General features: G+C 43.3%; 1 protein-coding gene across 2 annotated transcripts in view; it reads left to right on the top strand.

The window, feature by feature from the left end:
- The window catches only part of LOC139653076 (cell division cycle protein 27 homolog), a 17604-nt gene extending 7145 nt beyond the window's left edge, over positions 1-10459 (top strand). The window contains exons 5-9 of one of the 2 annotated variants that reach the window (XM_071530032.1): positions 1902-2019; positions 2593-2721; positions 6683-6757; positions 8862-8991; positions 10003-10459. In XM_071530032.1, coding sequence (XP_071386133.1) covers positions 1902-2019; positions 2593-2721; positions 6683-6757; positions 8862-8991; positions 10003-10091 — 541 coding nt within the window. In that variant the 3' untranslated portion in view covers positions 10092-10459. The remainder of the gene's footprint in view (positions 1-1901; positions 2020-2592; positions 2722-6682; positions 6758-8861; positions 8992-10002) is intronic. The other variant, XM_071530033.1, reaches the window with a different exon arrangement.
- Positions 10460-18511: the final 8052 nt, after the last annotated feature.

Here is an 18511-nt window from a genome sequence, read left to right on the forward strand (position 1 = left end):
TTATTATGTTTAGACTCCTTTCTGCCATATCTCCAGCTTATATTTCACAGTATATTTCACAAGAAACAAATTTGTCTCAGCAAACTCAAAAATAAAGCTCCCCTACATTTAAATTAAACAATATATATCTGTGGATTGATCAGGCGCTGGTGCTTCATCCAATCAGTGTGTGCCATTTATTGTGCGATTGCATGGCAATATTATTTATTTTCATTATGGACTGATGGAAATGCAACAGGTGAACTGTTTACATTTGAACAACAAAGAAAAATGAAAAAAATAAACTTTGTAGACAGACTAATTTGTATGGAGGACCCTAAGTGTCACGGAAATGGTAATAAAGCATTTCATTAATTAATAACTAATTGTACAATAAAAATAGGCATTAATAAATTTGTTTACAAATTAATTTATTAATCTATGAATAAATAGACCAAATTACAAAGTAATTCATTATTTGATATTTTAATGGGCAATAAAAAGAGGAATTATAAAAAGAATTTACAAGTGAAATATTAATCCATCAATAAATAGTTCAAATTAAAAAGGGATTTACAAAAACAGCCATAAAACAGTCAATAAGTACATCATTTAAAAATACATTAATGAATTCATAAATAAATAATGGAATTTAAAAATCTATTTGAAAATACAGTTTAAAAAGAGAAATAAATAACTGGATTCACAAATTGAATTAAGAATACAGATTTTAATCAGGCATTTAAAAGAACAATTTCCTTTCTCATTTGCATTTCCATTTCCCCGCTGCTTTTCCTTTTCCTATTAGCTATTCGATTTGCTTAGTCATTTAGCTTCTCCTTTTAGTCTTTCCATGACACTTTGGGCCTTGCGAGGTAAAACAATGCAAATTAGCCATGGGATGTAACAAGCTCTCTGATTGGTTAGAGAGCCGCACCCACCTCATGCCCTAGCTATCTCTTCCAAGAAGACCTTTTTAAATGACTAAGCAAATCGAATAGCTAAAAGGAAAAGGAAAAGCAGCGGGGAAATGGAAATGCAAATGAGAAAGGAAATTGTTCTTTTAAATGCCTGATTAAAATCTGTATTCTTAATTCAATTTGTGAATCCAGTTATTTATTTCTCTTTTTAAACTGCATTTTCAAATAGATTTTTAAATTCCATTATTTATTTATGAATTCATTAATGTATTTTTAAATGATGTACTTGATGGACTGTTTTATGGTTGTTTTTGTAAATCCCTTTTTAATTTGAACTATTTATTGATGGATTAATATTTCATTTGTAAATTCTTTTTATAATTCCTCTTTTTATTGCCCATTAAAATATAAAATAATGAATTACTTTGTAATTTAGTCTATTTATTCATAGATTAATAAATTAATTTGTAAACAAATGTATTAATGCCTATTTTTATTGTACAATTAGTTATTAATTAATTAAATGCTTTATTACTATTTCCATGACACTTGTGGTCCTCCATAAATTTAGACCCAGGCTGCTGTCTTCCTTACACACAGCTGGACAGTAACTCCAGTTCCAGTTAACCCTAACCTCTAACAAGCTGATGCTGCGCCTGTGAGTTTAATACAATAATACTCACTAAGCAGCTCAGTTTCTCTAAGGCAAAGCACGTGAAATCAGAAAGCATTTCATATGTTCAGCGGTCCGAGGGAGAAATGCTCATTACTCCGAAATGTTTGATAGATGATAAATTACAGATTTAGGAAAAGTCATGGAATGATGGGGTCATATTTTGAGTGTGATGAAATGCATTAGAAAATTAAAACCAAATATATATTTATACACAGTACAGCACCATTCAAGTTAACCCCAGACCTACAACATACATACATAGATACATACATACAAACAAACATACATACAACATGAAATATTCTGCTGTATGTTTAATATTGCAGGTACGGTCTGGGGATGATTTACTACAAGCAGGAGAAGTTCAACCTGGCAGAAATCCACTTCAAGAAAGCGCTGAGCATCAATCCTCAGAGCTCCGTCCTGCTCTGTCACATTGGAGTGGTACGTTAGCATGTAGCATTTTCCATTTGTAATGACTCGTATGTTAGCAGTAGCTAACGGGGGCGGCTGTGGCTCATGAGGCAGAGCGGGTCGTCCGCTAATCAGAAGGTCGGTGGTTCGATCCCCGGCTCCTCCGGTCCACATGTGGAAGTGTCCTTGGGCGAGATACTGAACCCCAAACTGCTCCTGATGGTCGGCCAGCAGCCTGCGTGGAGCTCACTGCCATCGGTGCGAATGTGTGTGTGAATGTGTGTGTGAATGTGTGAATGTAGGCATGTTGTAAAGTGGTCAGTAGACTAGAAAAGCGCTGTATAAATGCTGTATAAATGCAGTCCATTCACCATTTACCAGTAGCATCAGTCCTCAGGGGGCATGTTGGCATTTAACTGCATCTATTTACTGGTGTGTTAGCATTAGCATCAAACCTCAATTCTGTCTTTCTCTGTCACAGCAAAGTAGTCATTGTGGTTAGTAATGCCTGGTGTGTAATGTTTCTTAATATTAGTACTATTGTAGTGTGTGTGTGTGGCTCTATATTACTGTGTTAATTACTGTTAATGAATGTGTGTGTAGGTGCAACATGCGTTGAAGAAGTCCGATGCGGCTCTGGAGACTCTGAACAGAGCGATCGGAATCGACCCCAAAAACCCTCTGTGCAAATTCCACCGCGCATCCATCCTGTTCGCTAACGACAAGTACAAGGTAATTAATGCTAATTCAAATTAGCATCCATCCTGTTCGCTAACGACAAGTACAAGGTAATTAATGCTAATTCAAATTAGCATCCATCCTGTTCGCTAACGACAAATTCAAGGCAGTTAATAGTAATTAACATTAAAAGTACAAGATAAGTAATGCTAATTAACGTTAAGCTCCATCCGGTTTGCCAATGTCAATTGTTTGGTAATTAACAAAAATTAAAATTAATAAGTACAAGGTAATTAACAATAATATTTGTCCCATTCACTAATAACAGATACAAGATATCTGCAGCCAGTTGCACCAGCTGAACTTAAGTTTTAACGTAGGCTAGTTTGAACGTAAAGTCTCACTAAATCTGAGTTTACACATTACTAAAATTGTAACGGTTGCACCAACTGAAATAGTTACAACGTAGACTCAAGTTACAACTTCAAACTACACCAACTCCTACTAGGTGTAAAGTCCTCCGTAAAATAACAGTTGGCACGGCGCATCAATTTGACAGACAGGTTTAACTTGCTGGAGGAGCAGGAGGGAGAAATCCAGGGCGGTTTATGTCGGCAACGTGTCCTCCGTGACGGATCACATCATTTTGAACCGTATGATGATTTTGATTTATACTCGTGCTTTGTTTTCCCCGAGCAGAGATACGCTCACAGCATCGGAGCCTAAATTAGGCTTCATGTTACAGGCTTCCCCGGTGGTGCGTTCAGACTTGGGTGTTAGCCAGTATTATAGAGTATTATAGACACTTGGGGTGATTATTTGTATCCATCTATGCAGAATACGTACTTTATACAGTGATTTCATAGTTTCCACGTGTCTGTCATGCATATTTCAATAATCCGAACATTTCAGTCTCCCAGATGATGTAACAAGCTACATTCCCGATGTGAATATTGCTCCACTTCACTTGCTAAGGAGAGATGCTCCAGACATTCAGGTGGTATGGAGAGGAGAGGGGGGGGGGCAGGAGGAACCACTGACTTATATCTGGGACATGAGTTTAGATCACTGAACTGACGAATAACAAATCTACAACTTTCTTTAGCCATCAATAATGGTTACTGAGGGGGAAATGCCTAACTTTTGCTCCGTTGAAAATAACGGTTAAACCGCTTGATATCACTTGATTAATTCTAGCTTAGTAGGCTACTATCTAGGCTAGACTGGTACAGGAGGCAAACTAACATGAATCCTTACAGCCTACTTTATACTCGATAACCTACCTGTTTGTTGATGTGTTTGTAGAGGTTTGCAAATTCCCAAGGTTTCTAATCTTTTTCTGTTGCTATCGCGTAGCCATGGTTAGATGGTAGTCGTTGATTTTAGCTCTAGGTGCGGCCCAAGGAGGTTCTATATTAACAGGTTCTATATTAACGGGTTCTATATTAACAGGTTCTATATTAACGGGTTCTATATTAACGGTGCGGCAGGGGAAAACGCCACTGTCTGCAACAATGTTTTGGTTAGTGGTCCGTTTACGCTCTACTAGTTAAGATGTACCTGAAGTCTCATGGTGCAACTAAACACAGACTCAGCTTCAGTGTCAAACTGACTAGTTTCAACATAACAGTTAGTGTGACTTTACACCCTGACTTACGATAGAGCTTACGTTCAGCTGGGGCAACTGGCTGCTGGTCTTTTAATGTTCCGGTTTATGTCTTTGCACTTTGAGCTTCAAACCATGTATGGCAGGTGCTGTACAAATACTTTATTATTGTTGTTGTTATTATTATTATTATTATCATTATGAATTAATATTAAATCATATTGATAAAAAGTACAAAGTAATTTAACCCAACTAACCCCAAACTACCAACCCCACCCAACTAACCCCAAACTACCAACCCTACCCAACTAACCCCAAACTACCAACCCCATCCAACTAACCCCAAACTACCAACCCCATCCAACTAACCCCAAACTACCAACCCCATCCAACTAACCCCAAACTACCAACCCTACCCAACTAACCCCAAACTACCAACCCCATCCAACTAACCACAAACTACCAACTAACCCCAAACTACCAACCCTACCCAACTAACCCCAAACTACCAACCCCATCCAACTAACCACAAACTACCAACCCCATCCAACTAACCCCAAACTACCAACCCTACCCAACTAACCCCAAACTACCAACCCCATCCAACTAACCACAAACTACCAACCCCATCCAACTAACCACAAACTACCAACCCTACCCAACTAACCCCAAACTACCAACCCCATCCAACTAACCACAAACTACCAACCCCATCCAACTAACCCCAAACTACCAACCCCACCCAACTAACAACTAACCACAAACTACCAACCCCACCCAACTAACCACAAACTGCCAACCCCACCCAACTAACCACAAACTACCAACCCCACCCAACTAACAACTAACCACAAACTACCAACCCCATCCAACTAACCACAAACTACCAACCCCATCCAACTAACCACAAACTACCAACCCCACCCAACTAACAACTAACCACAAACTACCAACCCCATCCAACTAACCCCAAACTACCAACCCCACCCAACTAACAAATAACCACAAACTACCAACCCTACCCAACTAACCACAAACTACCAACCCCACCCAACTAACCCCAAACTACCAACCCCACCCAACTAACAAATAACCACAAACTACCAACCCTACCCAACTAACCACAAACTACCAACCCCATCCAACTAACCACAAACTACCAACCCCATCCAACTAACCCCAAACTACCAACCCCACCCAACTAACAACTAACCACAAACTACCAATCCCATCCAACTAACCACAAACTACCAATCCCACCCAACTAACCACAAACTACCAATCCCATCCAACTAACCACAAACTACCAACTCCACCCAACTAACAAATAACCACAAACTACCAACCCCACCCAACTAACAACTAACCACAAACTACTAACCCCAAACTACCAACCCTACCCAACTAACTAACCACAAACTACTAACCCCAAACTACCAACCCTACCCAACTAACAACTAACCACAAACTACCAACCCCACCCAACTAACCACAAACTACCAACCCTACCCAACTAACAACTAACCACAGACTACCAACCCCATCCAACTAACCACAAACTACCAACCCTACCCAACTAACAACTAACCACAAACTACCAACCCCACCCAACTAACCACAAACTACCAACCCTACCCAACTAACAACTAACCACAGACGACCAACCCCATCCAACTAACCACAAACTACCAACCCCATCCAACTAACCCCAAACTACCAACCCCACCCAACTAACAACTAACCACAAACTACCAATCCCATCCAACTAACCACAAACTACCAATCCCACCCAACTAACCACAAACTACCAATCCCATCCAACTAACCACAAACTACCAACTCCACCCAACTAACAAATAACCACAAACTACCAACCCCACCCAACTAACAACTAACCACAAACTACTAACCCCAAACTACCAACCCTACCCAACTAACTAACCACAAACTACTAACCCCAAACTACCAACCCTACCCAACTAACAACTAACCACAAACTACCAACCCCACCCAACTAACCACAAACTACCAACCCTACCCAACTAACAACTAACCACAAACTACCAACCCCACCCAACTAACAACTAACCCCAAACTACCAACCCCATCCAACTAACCCCAAACTACCAACCCCACCCAACTTACCCCAAACTACCAACCCTACCCAACTAACACAAAACTGCTAACCCCAAACCAGCCCAAACTAACCCACAGGAAGCAAACCGACTAACACACCCACCTAACCCAGGTGTGTCAGGTGGAGTCCAGTCCTTCAAACAGGAAACAGAGCCATCAAATCACCAGAGGGAGGGACATGCAGTCACATATTACTGAACTGAACTACATACTGTACAGGCACCACACTACTGACCTGTCTGTTGTCCTATCCACCTGTCTGTCTGTATCCAGGCTGCTCTGCAGGAGTTGGAGGAGTTAAAGCAGATCGTCCCCAAAGAGTCTCTGGTTTACTTCCTGATCGGCAAGGTAACGATAACCTTTAACCTCTAGCCTTTAACCGTCCAGTGCAGGGATTTGATTCAGTCAGGAAATTAGTCTTTTTTTCTGTTTTCATTATATTCCGGCACCATGTACATGGTAAGTGGGACAGTATGTTGTCATGGTAGCGTCTGTCTGGTGCTCAGTTCACATGCCTGTGAACAGTTCATCTAATTAGTTATAACTGTTATAAGAGACACCAGTAAACCTGTGGAGAGACCAGTGAAACCTATAGAGATACCAGTTAAACCTGTGGAGAGACCAGTGAAAACTATGGAGACACCAGTTAAACCTATAGAGATACCAGTTACACCTGTGGAGAGGCCAGTGAAACCTATGGAGACACCAGTTAAACCTATAGAGATACCAGTTAAACCTGTGGAGATACCAGTTACACCTGTATAGATACCAGTTACACCTGTGGAGACACCAGTTAAACCTTTGGAGATACCAGTTAAACCTATGGAGATACCAGTTAAACCTGTGGAGAGACCAGTTAAACCTGTAGAGACACCAGTTAAACCTATAGAGACACCAGTTAAACCTGTAGAGATACCAGTCAAACCTATGGAGATACCAGTTAAACCTGTAGAGATACCAGTCAAACCTGTGGAGAGACCAGTTAAACCTATGGAGATACCAGTCAAACCTGTGGAGAGACCAGTTAAACCTATGGAGATACCAGTTAAACCTGTGGAGAGACCAGTTAAACCTGTGGAGAGACCAGTTAAACCTATGGAGATACCAGTTAAACCTGTAGAGATACCAGTTAAACCTATGGAGATACCAGTTAAACCTGTGGAGAGACCAGTTAAACCTGTGGAGATACCAGTTAAACCTATGGAGATACCAGTTAAACCTGTGGAGAGACCAGTTAAACCTATGGAGAGACCAGTTAAACCTGTGGAGAGACCAGTTAAACCTATGGAGATACCAGTTAAACCTGTAGAGATACCAGTTAAACCTATGGAGATACCAGTTAAACCTGTGGAGAGACCAGTTAAACCTATGGAGATACCAGTTAAACCTGTAGAGACACCAGTTAAACCTATGGAGATACCAGTTAAACCTGTAGAGACCAGTTAAACCTGTGGAGAGACCAGTTAAACCTGTAGAGACACCAGTTAAACCTGTGGAGATACCAGTTAAACGTGGAGAGACCAGTTAAAATAATACAAACGTCCTCAGACAGTAGAATGTCTTCACTCTGCTCGGCCCTCATGTTCAGTCGGTGTTGAGCAGGTTAACACTTCTCTGATTACAAAGTAAAACATTCCTCACCTTCAGGTTCAGCACTGTACTGTAGAAGCAGAGCCGCCCTCTAGTGGTGGGAAGCGGTGACTGACCTTCATAGCACTGTACTGTAGAAGCAGAGCCGCCCTCTAGTGGTGGGAAGCGGTGACTGACCTTCATAGCACTGTACTATAGAAGCAGAGCCGCCCTCTAGTGGTGGGAAGCGGTGACTGACCTTCATAGCACTGTACTGTAGAAGCAGAGCCGCCCTCTAGTGGTGGAAAGCGGTGACTGACCTTCATAGCACTGTACTATAGAAGCAGAGCCGCCCTCTAGTGGTGGGAAGCGGTGACTGACCTTCATAGCACTGTACTGTAGAAGCAGAGCTGCCCTCTAGTGGTGGAAAGCGGTGACTGACCTTCATAGCACTGTACTGTAGAAGCAGAGCTGCCCTCTAGTGGTGGGAAGCGGTGACTGACCTTCATAGCACTGTACTATAGAAGCAGAGCCGCCCTCTAGTGGTGGGAAGCGGTGACTGACCTTCATAGCACTGTACTGTAGAAGCAGAGCTGCCCTCTAGTGGTGGAAAGTGGTGACTGACCTTCATAGCACTGTACTGTAGAAGCAGAGCCGCCCTCTAGTGGTGGGAAGCGGTCAACACAGTGACGACTCTTCTCTTTACTGCAGGAGACGCTGCATTGATTCTCTTTAGCCTTTGACCTCTGACCCTGACAGCCTGCTGCTGCTCAGGAGAAATCAACTGGTCAACTCACATCTTTATCCCTCTGTCTCCCTGCCTACCTGTCTGTCTCCCTGCCTACCTGTCTGTCTCCCTGCCTACCTGTCTGTCTCTCTGCAGGTCTATAAGAAGCTGGGTCAGACCCATCTGGCTCTGATGAACTTCAGCTGGGCGATGGACCTCGACCCCAAAGGAGCCAACAACCAGATCAAAGAAGCCATAGACAAGAGATACCTACCAGAGGACGAAGGTATGGAGAGAGACGGGTAGAGAGAGAGACAGGCAGAGAGAAACACAAAAGATACCTACCAGAGGACGAAGGTATGGAGAGAGACGGGTAGAGAGAGACAGGCAGAGAGACACACAAAAGATACCTACCAGAGGACGAAGGTATGGAGAGAGACGGGTAGAGAGAGACAGGCAGAGAGACACACAAAAGATACCTACCAGAGGACGAAGGTATGGAGAGAGACGGGTAGAGAGAGACAGGCAGTGAGACAGACAAGAGATACCTACCAGAGGACGAAGGTATGGAGAGAGACGGGTAGAGAGAGAGACAGGCAGAGAGACACACAAGAGATACCTACCAGAGAACGAAGGTATGGAGAGAGACAGGTAGAGAGAGAGACAGGCAGAGAGACAGACAAGAGACACCTGCCAGAGGACGAAGGTATGGAGAGAGACAGGTAGAGAGAGAGACAGGCAGAGAGACAGACAAGAGATACCTGCCAGAGGATGAAGGTATGGAGGGAGACAAGTAGACAGGTTTAATCCCTTCACCACACTGAACACACTTCTCTGTCTCTCTCTGTCTCTCTCTCTCTGCCTGTCTCTCTCTCTGCCTGTCTCTCTCTCTACCTGTCTCTCTCTCTCTCTGTCTCTCTCTCTGCCTGTCTCTCTCTCTCTGTCTCTCTCTCTCTCTCTGTCTCTCTCTCTGCCTGTCTTTCTCTCTCTGCCTGTCTCTCTCTCTGCCTGTCTCTCTCTCTGCCTGTCTCTCTCTCTACCTGTCTCTCTCTCTCTCTATCTCTGTCTCTCTCTCTGCCTGTCTCTCTCTCTCTCTCTCTCTCTCTCTCTCTCTGTCTCTCTCTCTGCCTGTCTCTCTCTCTCTGTCTCTCTCTCTCTGCCTGTCTCTCTCTCTGCCTGTCTCTCTCTACCTGTCTCTCTCTCTCTCTGTCTCTCTCTGCCTGTCTCTCTCTCTGCCTGTCTCTCTCTCTCTCTGTCTCTCTCTGCCTGTCTCTCTCTCTGCCTGTCTCTCTCCCAGCAGCAGAGGTGGAGGACAGTCAGGAGAGCAGTATGACGGACGCAGACGACACCCAGTTACAGACGGCTGAGAGCGATGATGTCCTCTAGCCCCGCCCCCCCCTCTTGCCCTTCCCCTCCTCTAGCCCCGCCCCCTCTAGCCAACCACAGCCTTCTCTCTAAGCCCCGCCCCCTGATGTGACTTCCTGGAAGGATACTGTTGCCAGGCGACGTTCTGACAGGAAGTAGCTGAGGTGTGATGTCTTTTTTTCCTTCTCGCCGGACCTTCAGTTTAGCTCCGCCCCCGGCCTTCCACCCTGTTCCGCGATTGGCTGACGAAGAGGAGAAAGGACAGACTGCTGCTGGTCCTGTAGCCCCGCCCCCTTCCTCTCATCCAGCTTCTCCTGACAGCAGTTGGTTTTTTATGTTCTTTTTATCATCGTTAAGGTAATGAATCAATAAAACATATAAACCCCGTCCACTGCTGCTTCTTCTTCTTCTTCTTCTTCTTCTTCTTCTTCTGTGTTTTCTGCTGTCAGCAGGTCGTTTTGTCCTTAATGTTTCGGACATGAAGGAGTTTGGTTTATTATATACTTGATCAGATTGGTTATTGATTATTCACCTTTAATGAAGTAACTGAACATCTGACGTCTTTGATGAACAGCAATATTCCACTTGGTTTCAACATGGAGGCTCTGTGTCTGAACAGCAGAATATAATCTACTGACCCTGGATCAGATTTTTCTTCCCATTCATTTGAATGGGAGCTGATATTGAACATGTTGAACAGACTCAGCATCAGATCTGCTGCTGATGTTTGGTCTGATTTTAGATCCTAATTTCACCAAGTAGCGTTTTTCTTGATAGAAGAGAACAGTGAGGGAGACCAGCCTCCATGTGCAGGGAGACCAGCCTCCATGTGCAGGGAGACCAGCCTCCATGTGCAGGGAGACCAGCCTCCACGTGCAGGGAGACCAGCCTCCACGTGCAGGGAGACCAGCCTCCACGTGCAGGGAGACCAGCCTCCATGTTCAGTCTCATGAACTCAGGACTTCACAGAATGACCTGCCAAGTCTAACTGTAAGATAATTATATAACAGGGTATGACTATCCACTGCTGCTAAAGCTATAGATCATATGATATATAACTCAGTCCTAAAATAGACCCTAACCCTCCATGAGAATAACCAGGGGACAGGGGGGGGGCAGGATGTGGAGGGGGGGGGGACAGGATGTGGATGGACTCGGCACAACACTAGATCTGGTCCATTCTATACATTAAATTGGCATATGTGTATGATAAGCATGGTAATGATAATATGATAATCCTGTTGACTGAAGCACTTTCATTTTTCAAGAGAATTGTGTAAATGCCACATAAAGCCTGTAGCCTACACAGGCTAGCCGATATCTCCTTTCCTGTCCCGCCACTTCCAAATTTAATCAAAACAACTACGACTGCTGATGGCGCTCTACCATGTGATGTTTGCCTCTATCTCTGTTCCAATTACAAAATGGCTTCAGGATCTATTGGGAAACCTGTTGGGAGGAAGCAGGGAGACAGTGCAGCTGCAGAGTCTCCGTCCGTCTCCTGATTCCTGATGAGTTGAACTGTAGAAACTTGGAAGCTGTGCGGAATAACCCTAAACCATAACCCCTAGCCCCTAGCCCCTAACCCCTAGCCCCTAAACCATAACCCCTAGCCCCTAGCCCCTAGCCCCTAGCCCCTAAACCATAACCCCTAGGCCCTAACCCCTAACCCCTAGCCCCTAGCCCCTAACCCCTAGCCCCTAAACCATAACCCCTAGGCCCTAACCCCTAACCCCTAGCCCCTAGCCCCTAACCCCTAGCCCCTAAACCATAACCCCTAGGCCCTAACCCCTAACCCCTAGCCCCTAGCCCCTAGCCCCTAGGCCAGTCATCCTCAAAGTCCGGACTCCGGTCCGGATCCGGACCAAACCACAACTGTCTCCGGACTCTGAGCAAATTATACTTTTCATATGTATTATTTGTATTATCTGCGCAACGCCGCAACGCAACAAGTCAAAATTCTCCGCTTTCTCCACTGCGAGCAGCGCTCTGACTGCTCCACTGTCTGTGTGAGGACGTCTACTCTGCTTTGGTTTGGTCCAATCACATTCAGCGTCCCGTCATCTCCATGACAGCGGTGAGTCGCGGACGCGACGTCATACTGTAGAGCCGCACTTTTTTTTTTCAAACTTTATTTTTAAAAGAGAAGAGAACAAAGACCGGTGTAATGAAGTTGACAGCGCAGCTCGTTTAATCAGCTGTTAGCTACTAGCCTAGTTTTCGAATGTGAATCAATCTAAAATGGCGTTCAAAGGTGGCCAGCCTGCAGTGAGTCTGCATTCTCAACAATGAACACGGTGAAGAACGAGCAGCCGACTCACCTGTGAACACTTGCATCAGTGTCTCTGCCTGGCCATCACACCTTTTGTGCCAAAGTTCAAAGTCTTGGCAGCAGACCAAAGGTGCCGCTTCTCTCATTAAGCAACAGTGTTTGACACAATGTACAATAGTTCTGGACTTATTTGGACTTTGATTCTTAGGATGGTTTGATTCACCTCTGGTGGCTGGGTGTGTGAACCGGGTTTGGGGGATGGGGATAATGTGATTTGTAGATTCTATTTAATTTAATTTTATATGTAATTTTAGGTTTTATTTTATTTAATTTTATATAATTTAAATTTATATTATATATATTTTATATTTAATTTTATATTATTAATTTAATAATTTAATTATAATTCGTTAAAAGCTTGACTGACCTTAATAAACGGACCTTTGTCTAATTGAAAATTTTCTTTGTGGACCTTTAAGATTTGTATTTGAGTACCCCTGCCCTAGGCCCTAACCCCTAGGCCCTAGCCCCTAAACCATAACCCCTAGGCCCTAGCCCCTAGCCCCTAACCCCTAACCCCTAACCCCTGACCCCTAACCAGCTTGGTCTGCCCAGAAACACAGACGTTTGTGTAGCTATTTGGCAAGAGCAGAATGCTGATTGTGCAACAGGCAATTTACAATTTATAATTTACAATTTATAATTTATAATTTATAATTTACAATTTGGCAGACGCTTTTATCCAAAGCGACGTTCACATGAGATTTAAATAAACACAAGCGAGGATCCAGTCAGGAGAACAAGGAGAGTAAGAGCCATGAAGCAAAGATCTGGTCCAACAGGACAGAGGAGCTGTGAAGCAAATACATTTTTTTTGTTGTCCTGGTTGTTTTGGTCACACGGTCGATCAGGTGAGTCGTCAAGGTGAGGTGTGTAAATGCAGCGATTTGAAAATGCGCACCACATCAAACTGGAGGCTGCAGAACAAACAGCTGTCAGCCTCTGGATGGATTTATATATTTAACGATATCAACTGAAGTGCATCAAGCAAGCTGGTGGATGGCAGATATTGGTGAGAATATCCCCCTAACCCAGCCCAGGGCAGACGACAGGTAACTTTGACCTTCACATGGTGAGCTGGACACGTGCAAATTGGTCACAGTTCAAGAAATGTGACTATGGTGTATTATATTTATTTATTTAACCAGGAAATCCTCATTGAGATTAAAATCTCTTTTTCAGTAGTGTGACCACAGACGACAAACAGATCGTGTTCTGGAAGTTTTGGTCAGCAGTAAATTAATTAATTTATTTTACATATTGTCTGTTTCTACTTTCCTTCTACTTTCTTCACATTCATATGTTTTCAAAACCCAGCGTGGCCTCTTGCAGCAGGTCCTGGATCAGGTGACAGACTTCCTCCTCCGGGCCGAGCTCCGATTGGCCGGAAGTCGCTTCGATTGCGTTCAGACTCGATTGCTTTAGTCTTCCAGCCCGGATGAATTTGACCGATCGAATGTGAGCAACCTGAATATGTTTTTTGAAATTCTGAAACTTGAAATTTTGGATCTGAATTTGTGAACATTGAAAAAAATATATTTCAGTTTCAGCTTTTGAAATTGCAAATCAAGAAATGTAACATTTTAAGTTCAAAGAGGTGAATTCAGAACCAATAAATTCAGATACATCGTTTCCAAAGTAAAATATTTCAATGTTATGAATTCAGCTGACAAAAATGACCAATGATTTTGGCTCCAGGTCTGCCTGTCTCTCTCTCTCTCTCTCCCTGTCTCTCTCTCTCTCTCCCTGTCTCCCTGTCTCTCTGTCTCTCTGCCTGTCTCTCTCTCTCTCTCTCCCTGTCTCTCTCTGCCTGTCTGTCTCTCTCTTTCTCTCTGCCTTCTCTCTCTCTCTCTGCCTGTCTCTCCCTGTCTCTCTCTCTCTCCCTGTCTCTCTCTCTCTCTCTCTCTGTCTCTGTCTCTCTCTCTCTCTCTGCCTTCTCTCTCTCTCTCTGCCTGTCTCTCCCTGTCTCTCTCTCTCTCCCTGTCTCTCTCTCTCTCTCTCTCTCTCTCTCTCTCTCTCTCTCTCTGTCTCTCTCTCTCTGCCTTCTCTCTCTCTCTCCCTGTCTCTCTCTGCCTGTCTCTGTCTCTCTCTCTCTGCCTTCTCTCTCTCTCTCTGCCTGTCTCTGTCTCTCTCTCTCTCCCTCTCTCTCTCTCTCTGCCTGTCTCTGTCTCTCTGCCTGTCTCTCTCTCTCTCTCTCTCTCTCTCTCTCTCTCTCTGTCTCTCTCTCTCTGCCTTCTCTCTCTCTCTCCCTGTCTCTCTCTGCCTGTCTCTGTCTCTCTCTCTCTCTCTCTCTGCCTGTCTCTGTCTCTCTCTCTCCCTCTCTCTCTCTCTCTGCCTGTCTCTGTCTCTCTGCCTGTCTCTCTCTCTCTCTCTCTCTCTCTCTCCCTGTCTCTCTCTGCCTGTCTCTGTCTCTCTCTCTCTCTCCCTGTCTCTCTCTCTCTCTCAATCTCAGTTCAGTTCAGTGGTGTTTTATTGGCATGACAAAATGTCCACATGTGTATTTCCAAAGCATGTTACATGTGTAAAGCAATATGAACAATGTGAACAGTGTGAAACAAGTAAAATAAAAACATTACACTATTACTACTGTTGCTACAATTGTTTGTTTATTTATTTGTTTGTTTATTTATTTATAAGGACAACACACATTAATCAACATTTCTGTAGATGGGCCAGTGTCAGCCGGCTGGATAATTTTCATCTGTAGTTTTAAAAGCTATAAAATGATAAAAATGTACAGAACAAAGACAACAAGACAAGAACTCTCAAGACAGAACATGAGCCATGCAGAGCAACAGGAAACGACAACAACAACAACAACAACAACACAATAACAACAACAACAACAACAACACAATAACAACAACAACAAACACCATTTCGACACAGCCGAGCGACTCTGACCACAAACAGCTTGTGATCCATGCAGACATGCAGAGCAGTAACCAGTAAACATAAATAAAATACAGCAATCATTATCTAGATCTTATTAAAGTGTTTCCAAATTGTTTATAAAACACTAAAGTAGATATTCCATACAAACCTAAATTATAACATCAATTATATACAAATGTAAAAGGTAAAAAAAAACAGAAAAACAACCTCATTCTGGGACTGCTTTAATGTGTGTGTGTGTGTGTGTGTGTGTGTGTGTGTGTGTGTGTGTGTGTGTGTGTGTGTGTGTGTGTGTGTGTGTGTGTGTGTGTGTGTGTGTGTGTGTGTGTGTGTGTGTGTGTGTGTGTGTGTGTGTGTGTGTGTGTGTGTGTGTGTGTGTGTGTGTGTGTGTGTGTGTGTGTGTGTGTGTGTGTGTGTGTGTGTTCAGCTCCTGAACCCAGAGCCTCCATCACAGACTGAGGATCAGTAAACTATGTGAAGGAATTAATGTTTGTTGGTAACAAGGGTTACACACATTTTATATGCAGTACACAATAACATTCAAAGAGAAAAATAAATAAAATAAAATAAAAGTGTATTGGTCACTCACTGTTCCTCAGGTTGTGGCAAGTTTCTCCAAACTGACCTCAGGTCTGCTGTGTTTCCCTCTGCTAGTAGAAGCAGCTTTGACTGATCATCAAGCTCTGAAGTGGAGACTTGGAGCTGAACTTGTTAAAGTAGATTTCTCTGGCTGAGTTAAATTTTTCACATTTTAGGAGGAAGTGCATCTCCGTCTCGACCTCACCTGTCCAACAGTGACCACATGCTCTGTTGTCTTTTGGTTGCCATGGTTTCTTATGTCTTCCTGTTTCGATCGCCAATTGGTTTCACTGAGCCTGTACCTGGTGAGGATCTGTCTCTGCTTCCTATCTCTGACAGTAGAGAGATATTCTGCCAATTCATAATCTCTTTTTAGGGTCAGATAACATTCTAGTCTGCTTTGGCTTTTAGTTTCTTTTTTCCAATGTTCCAAATAGGTCTTTGCATTGTTTAATAATTTGGTTTACTCTGATCGGTGTTGGTAAAGCAGTGTTGGTGTGAGCCTGGTCCGGGTGTGGCTGAGGGGGGGGCGGTTAGTCTCAGCACCAGCTGACACAGCGGACTCTTTTCTGGGTTCAGCTCTTGGGTTCGGAGGGCTTTAGAGTGGAGGCTGTCTGGGGAACTGAATTTGAGGTGATTTAAAAAATGTAGAGCTCACTTTTGAATGTTGATGTTAAAGGATAACGGCCTGACTCTGATCTGCATGCGTTTGTTGGTGTTCTTCTCTGTGTGTGTAGGATGTGTCTGCAGAACTCAGCATGTAGGGATTCTGTTGGATGTTTCTCCAGCTGGTGAAGCTGTTGTGACTGAGTGAACCCCAGACTTCACTACCATACAGCGCAATGGGCTGGATCACACTATCAAATATTTTAAGCCAGATTTTAATTGGAATTTGGATATTATAAAATTTCATTTTGATTGCATGTAGAGCTCTTGGAGCTTTTTCTTTTAGTGCGTTCACTGCCAGGCCGAAGCTGCCTGAGGCTGTTACTGTAAGGCCGAGGTAGGTGGAGCTCATGGTGTGTGGTGTGATGGTGTTTCCTGAGGTGAACTGGTGTCTGTTTTCCTGACATCTGGCCTTTTTTTTGGAACACCATGATATTGGTCTTTTTCAGATTGACTGCCAGGGCCCGGCTCTGGCAGTAGCGGTCCAGCAGGTCCGGTTGCTGCTGTAGTCCCTGTTCTGTGGGAGACAGCAGAACTAGATCATCTGCATAGAGCAGGAATTTGATTTCTTTGTCCAGAAGAGAGAGGCCCGGGGTCCAGGTCCAGCTGCTCTGCAAGTTCATTTCTGTAGATGTTGAACAGTGTTGGACTCAGGCTGCAGCCCTGGCGGACTCCTCTCCCCTGGGCAAAGGACTCAGTGTGTTTGTCTCCAATCTTCACACTGTATCTACTTGTCATATACATACATTTAATAAGGTCGTATACTTTTCCACCTATACCGCATTGAAGAAGTCGGTAATATAAGCCTTCATGCCAAATCGAATCGAAGGCTTTTTTTAAATCAATAAAGCAAGCAAATATTTTACCATTTTTTGTTTGGTGTACATGTTTCTCAATGAGTGTGTGAAGTGTGTAAATATGGTCGGTGGTGCGATGTTTGGGGAGAAAGCCAATTTGGTTTTTACTAATGACGCTGTGATTTTCAAGGAGATTTGAGATTCTACTATTTATAATGCTGCAGAATAGCTTTCCCAGACAACTGCTGACACAGATTCCCCGGTAGTTGTTGGGGTCCAGTTTGTCCCCACTCTTAAAGATGGGGGAGATGAGGCCCTGGCACCAGATGTCAGGAAAACATCCTGAACTCAGTATAATATTGAACAGTTTGAGCGCTGCATCCTGCATGTTGGGGCTGCAGTTTTGGAGCATTTCATTTTTTATATTGTCTGGACCACAAGCTTTTTTTGGTCGGAGACATTTTGTCTTTCTTGACAATTCTTCCCAAGTGATTGGAAAGTCGAGGGGGTTTTGGTTGTGTTTTATGGTTGATTCTAATTTTTCTTTTACAAGATGGTGACTTGAATTCAATTTGTTTACTGGAATGTCTTTATAGAGATTTTCCAAATGGGTTCTCCAAATATCACCATTTTGAATGGGTAATGCTTGTGTTTCTTTTGTGCTCAAGGTGTTCCACATTTCCCAAAACTGATTTTGGTTTATGGACTGTTCAATTTCATCTAATCATCTGCTAGTATAATTTTGTTTTTTGTTCCTAAGTGTGTATTTATATCTTTTGAGGGTGTTACTATAAGCTGTTCGTAATTCTGAGTCGTTTGGTTGGTGATGTTTTAAGTTAGAAATTTTCCTCAGGTCTTTTCTGATGTTTTTACACTCATTGTCAAACCATTTTTCATTATTTTGTTTTTTGTAATGCTTCTTTTTCACTTTGGCAAGGTTAGCCTTAATAGCTGCCTCGTGAAAGAGCATATTAACATCAGTGATGGCTAAATTAATACCATCTCTGGTGGTGTCATACTGATTTTCTTTAAATTTCAATATTTGGTTTGCTATATCTGGGGAGTTCAGGGCCGTAAGGAATTTGTGGCCACTGTCTTGAGTCCATCTATATGTCTGCTTTCATTTGTACAGCTTACTGGGCTGCTGTGGTGGCTGCTTGGTTTGACTAGAA

The sequence above is a fragment of the Centroberyx affinis genome, unplaced genomic scaffold (genome assembly GCF_046629955.1).
Source record: "Centroberyx affinis isolate AG114_WGS23_722 - 3 ecotype Tasmania unplaced genomic scaffold, CSIRO-AGI_Caff_v1 ptg001862l_1, whole genome shotgun sequence".
In the NCBI taxonomy this organism is placed as follows: domain Eukaryota; kingdom Metazoa; phylum Chordata; class Actinopteri; order Beryciformes; family Berycidae; genus Centroberyx; species Centroberyx affinis.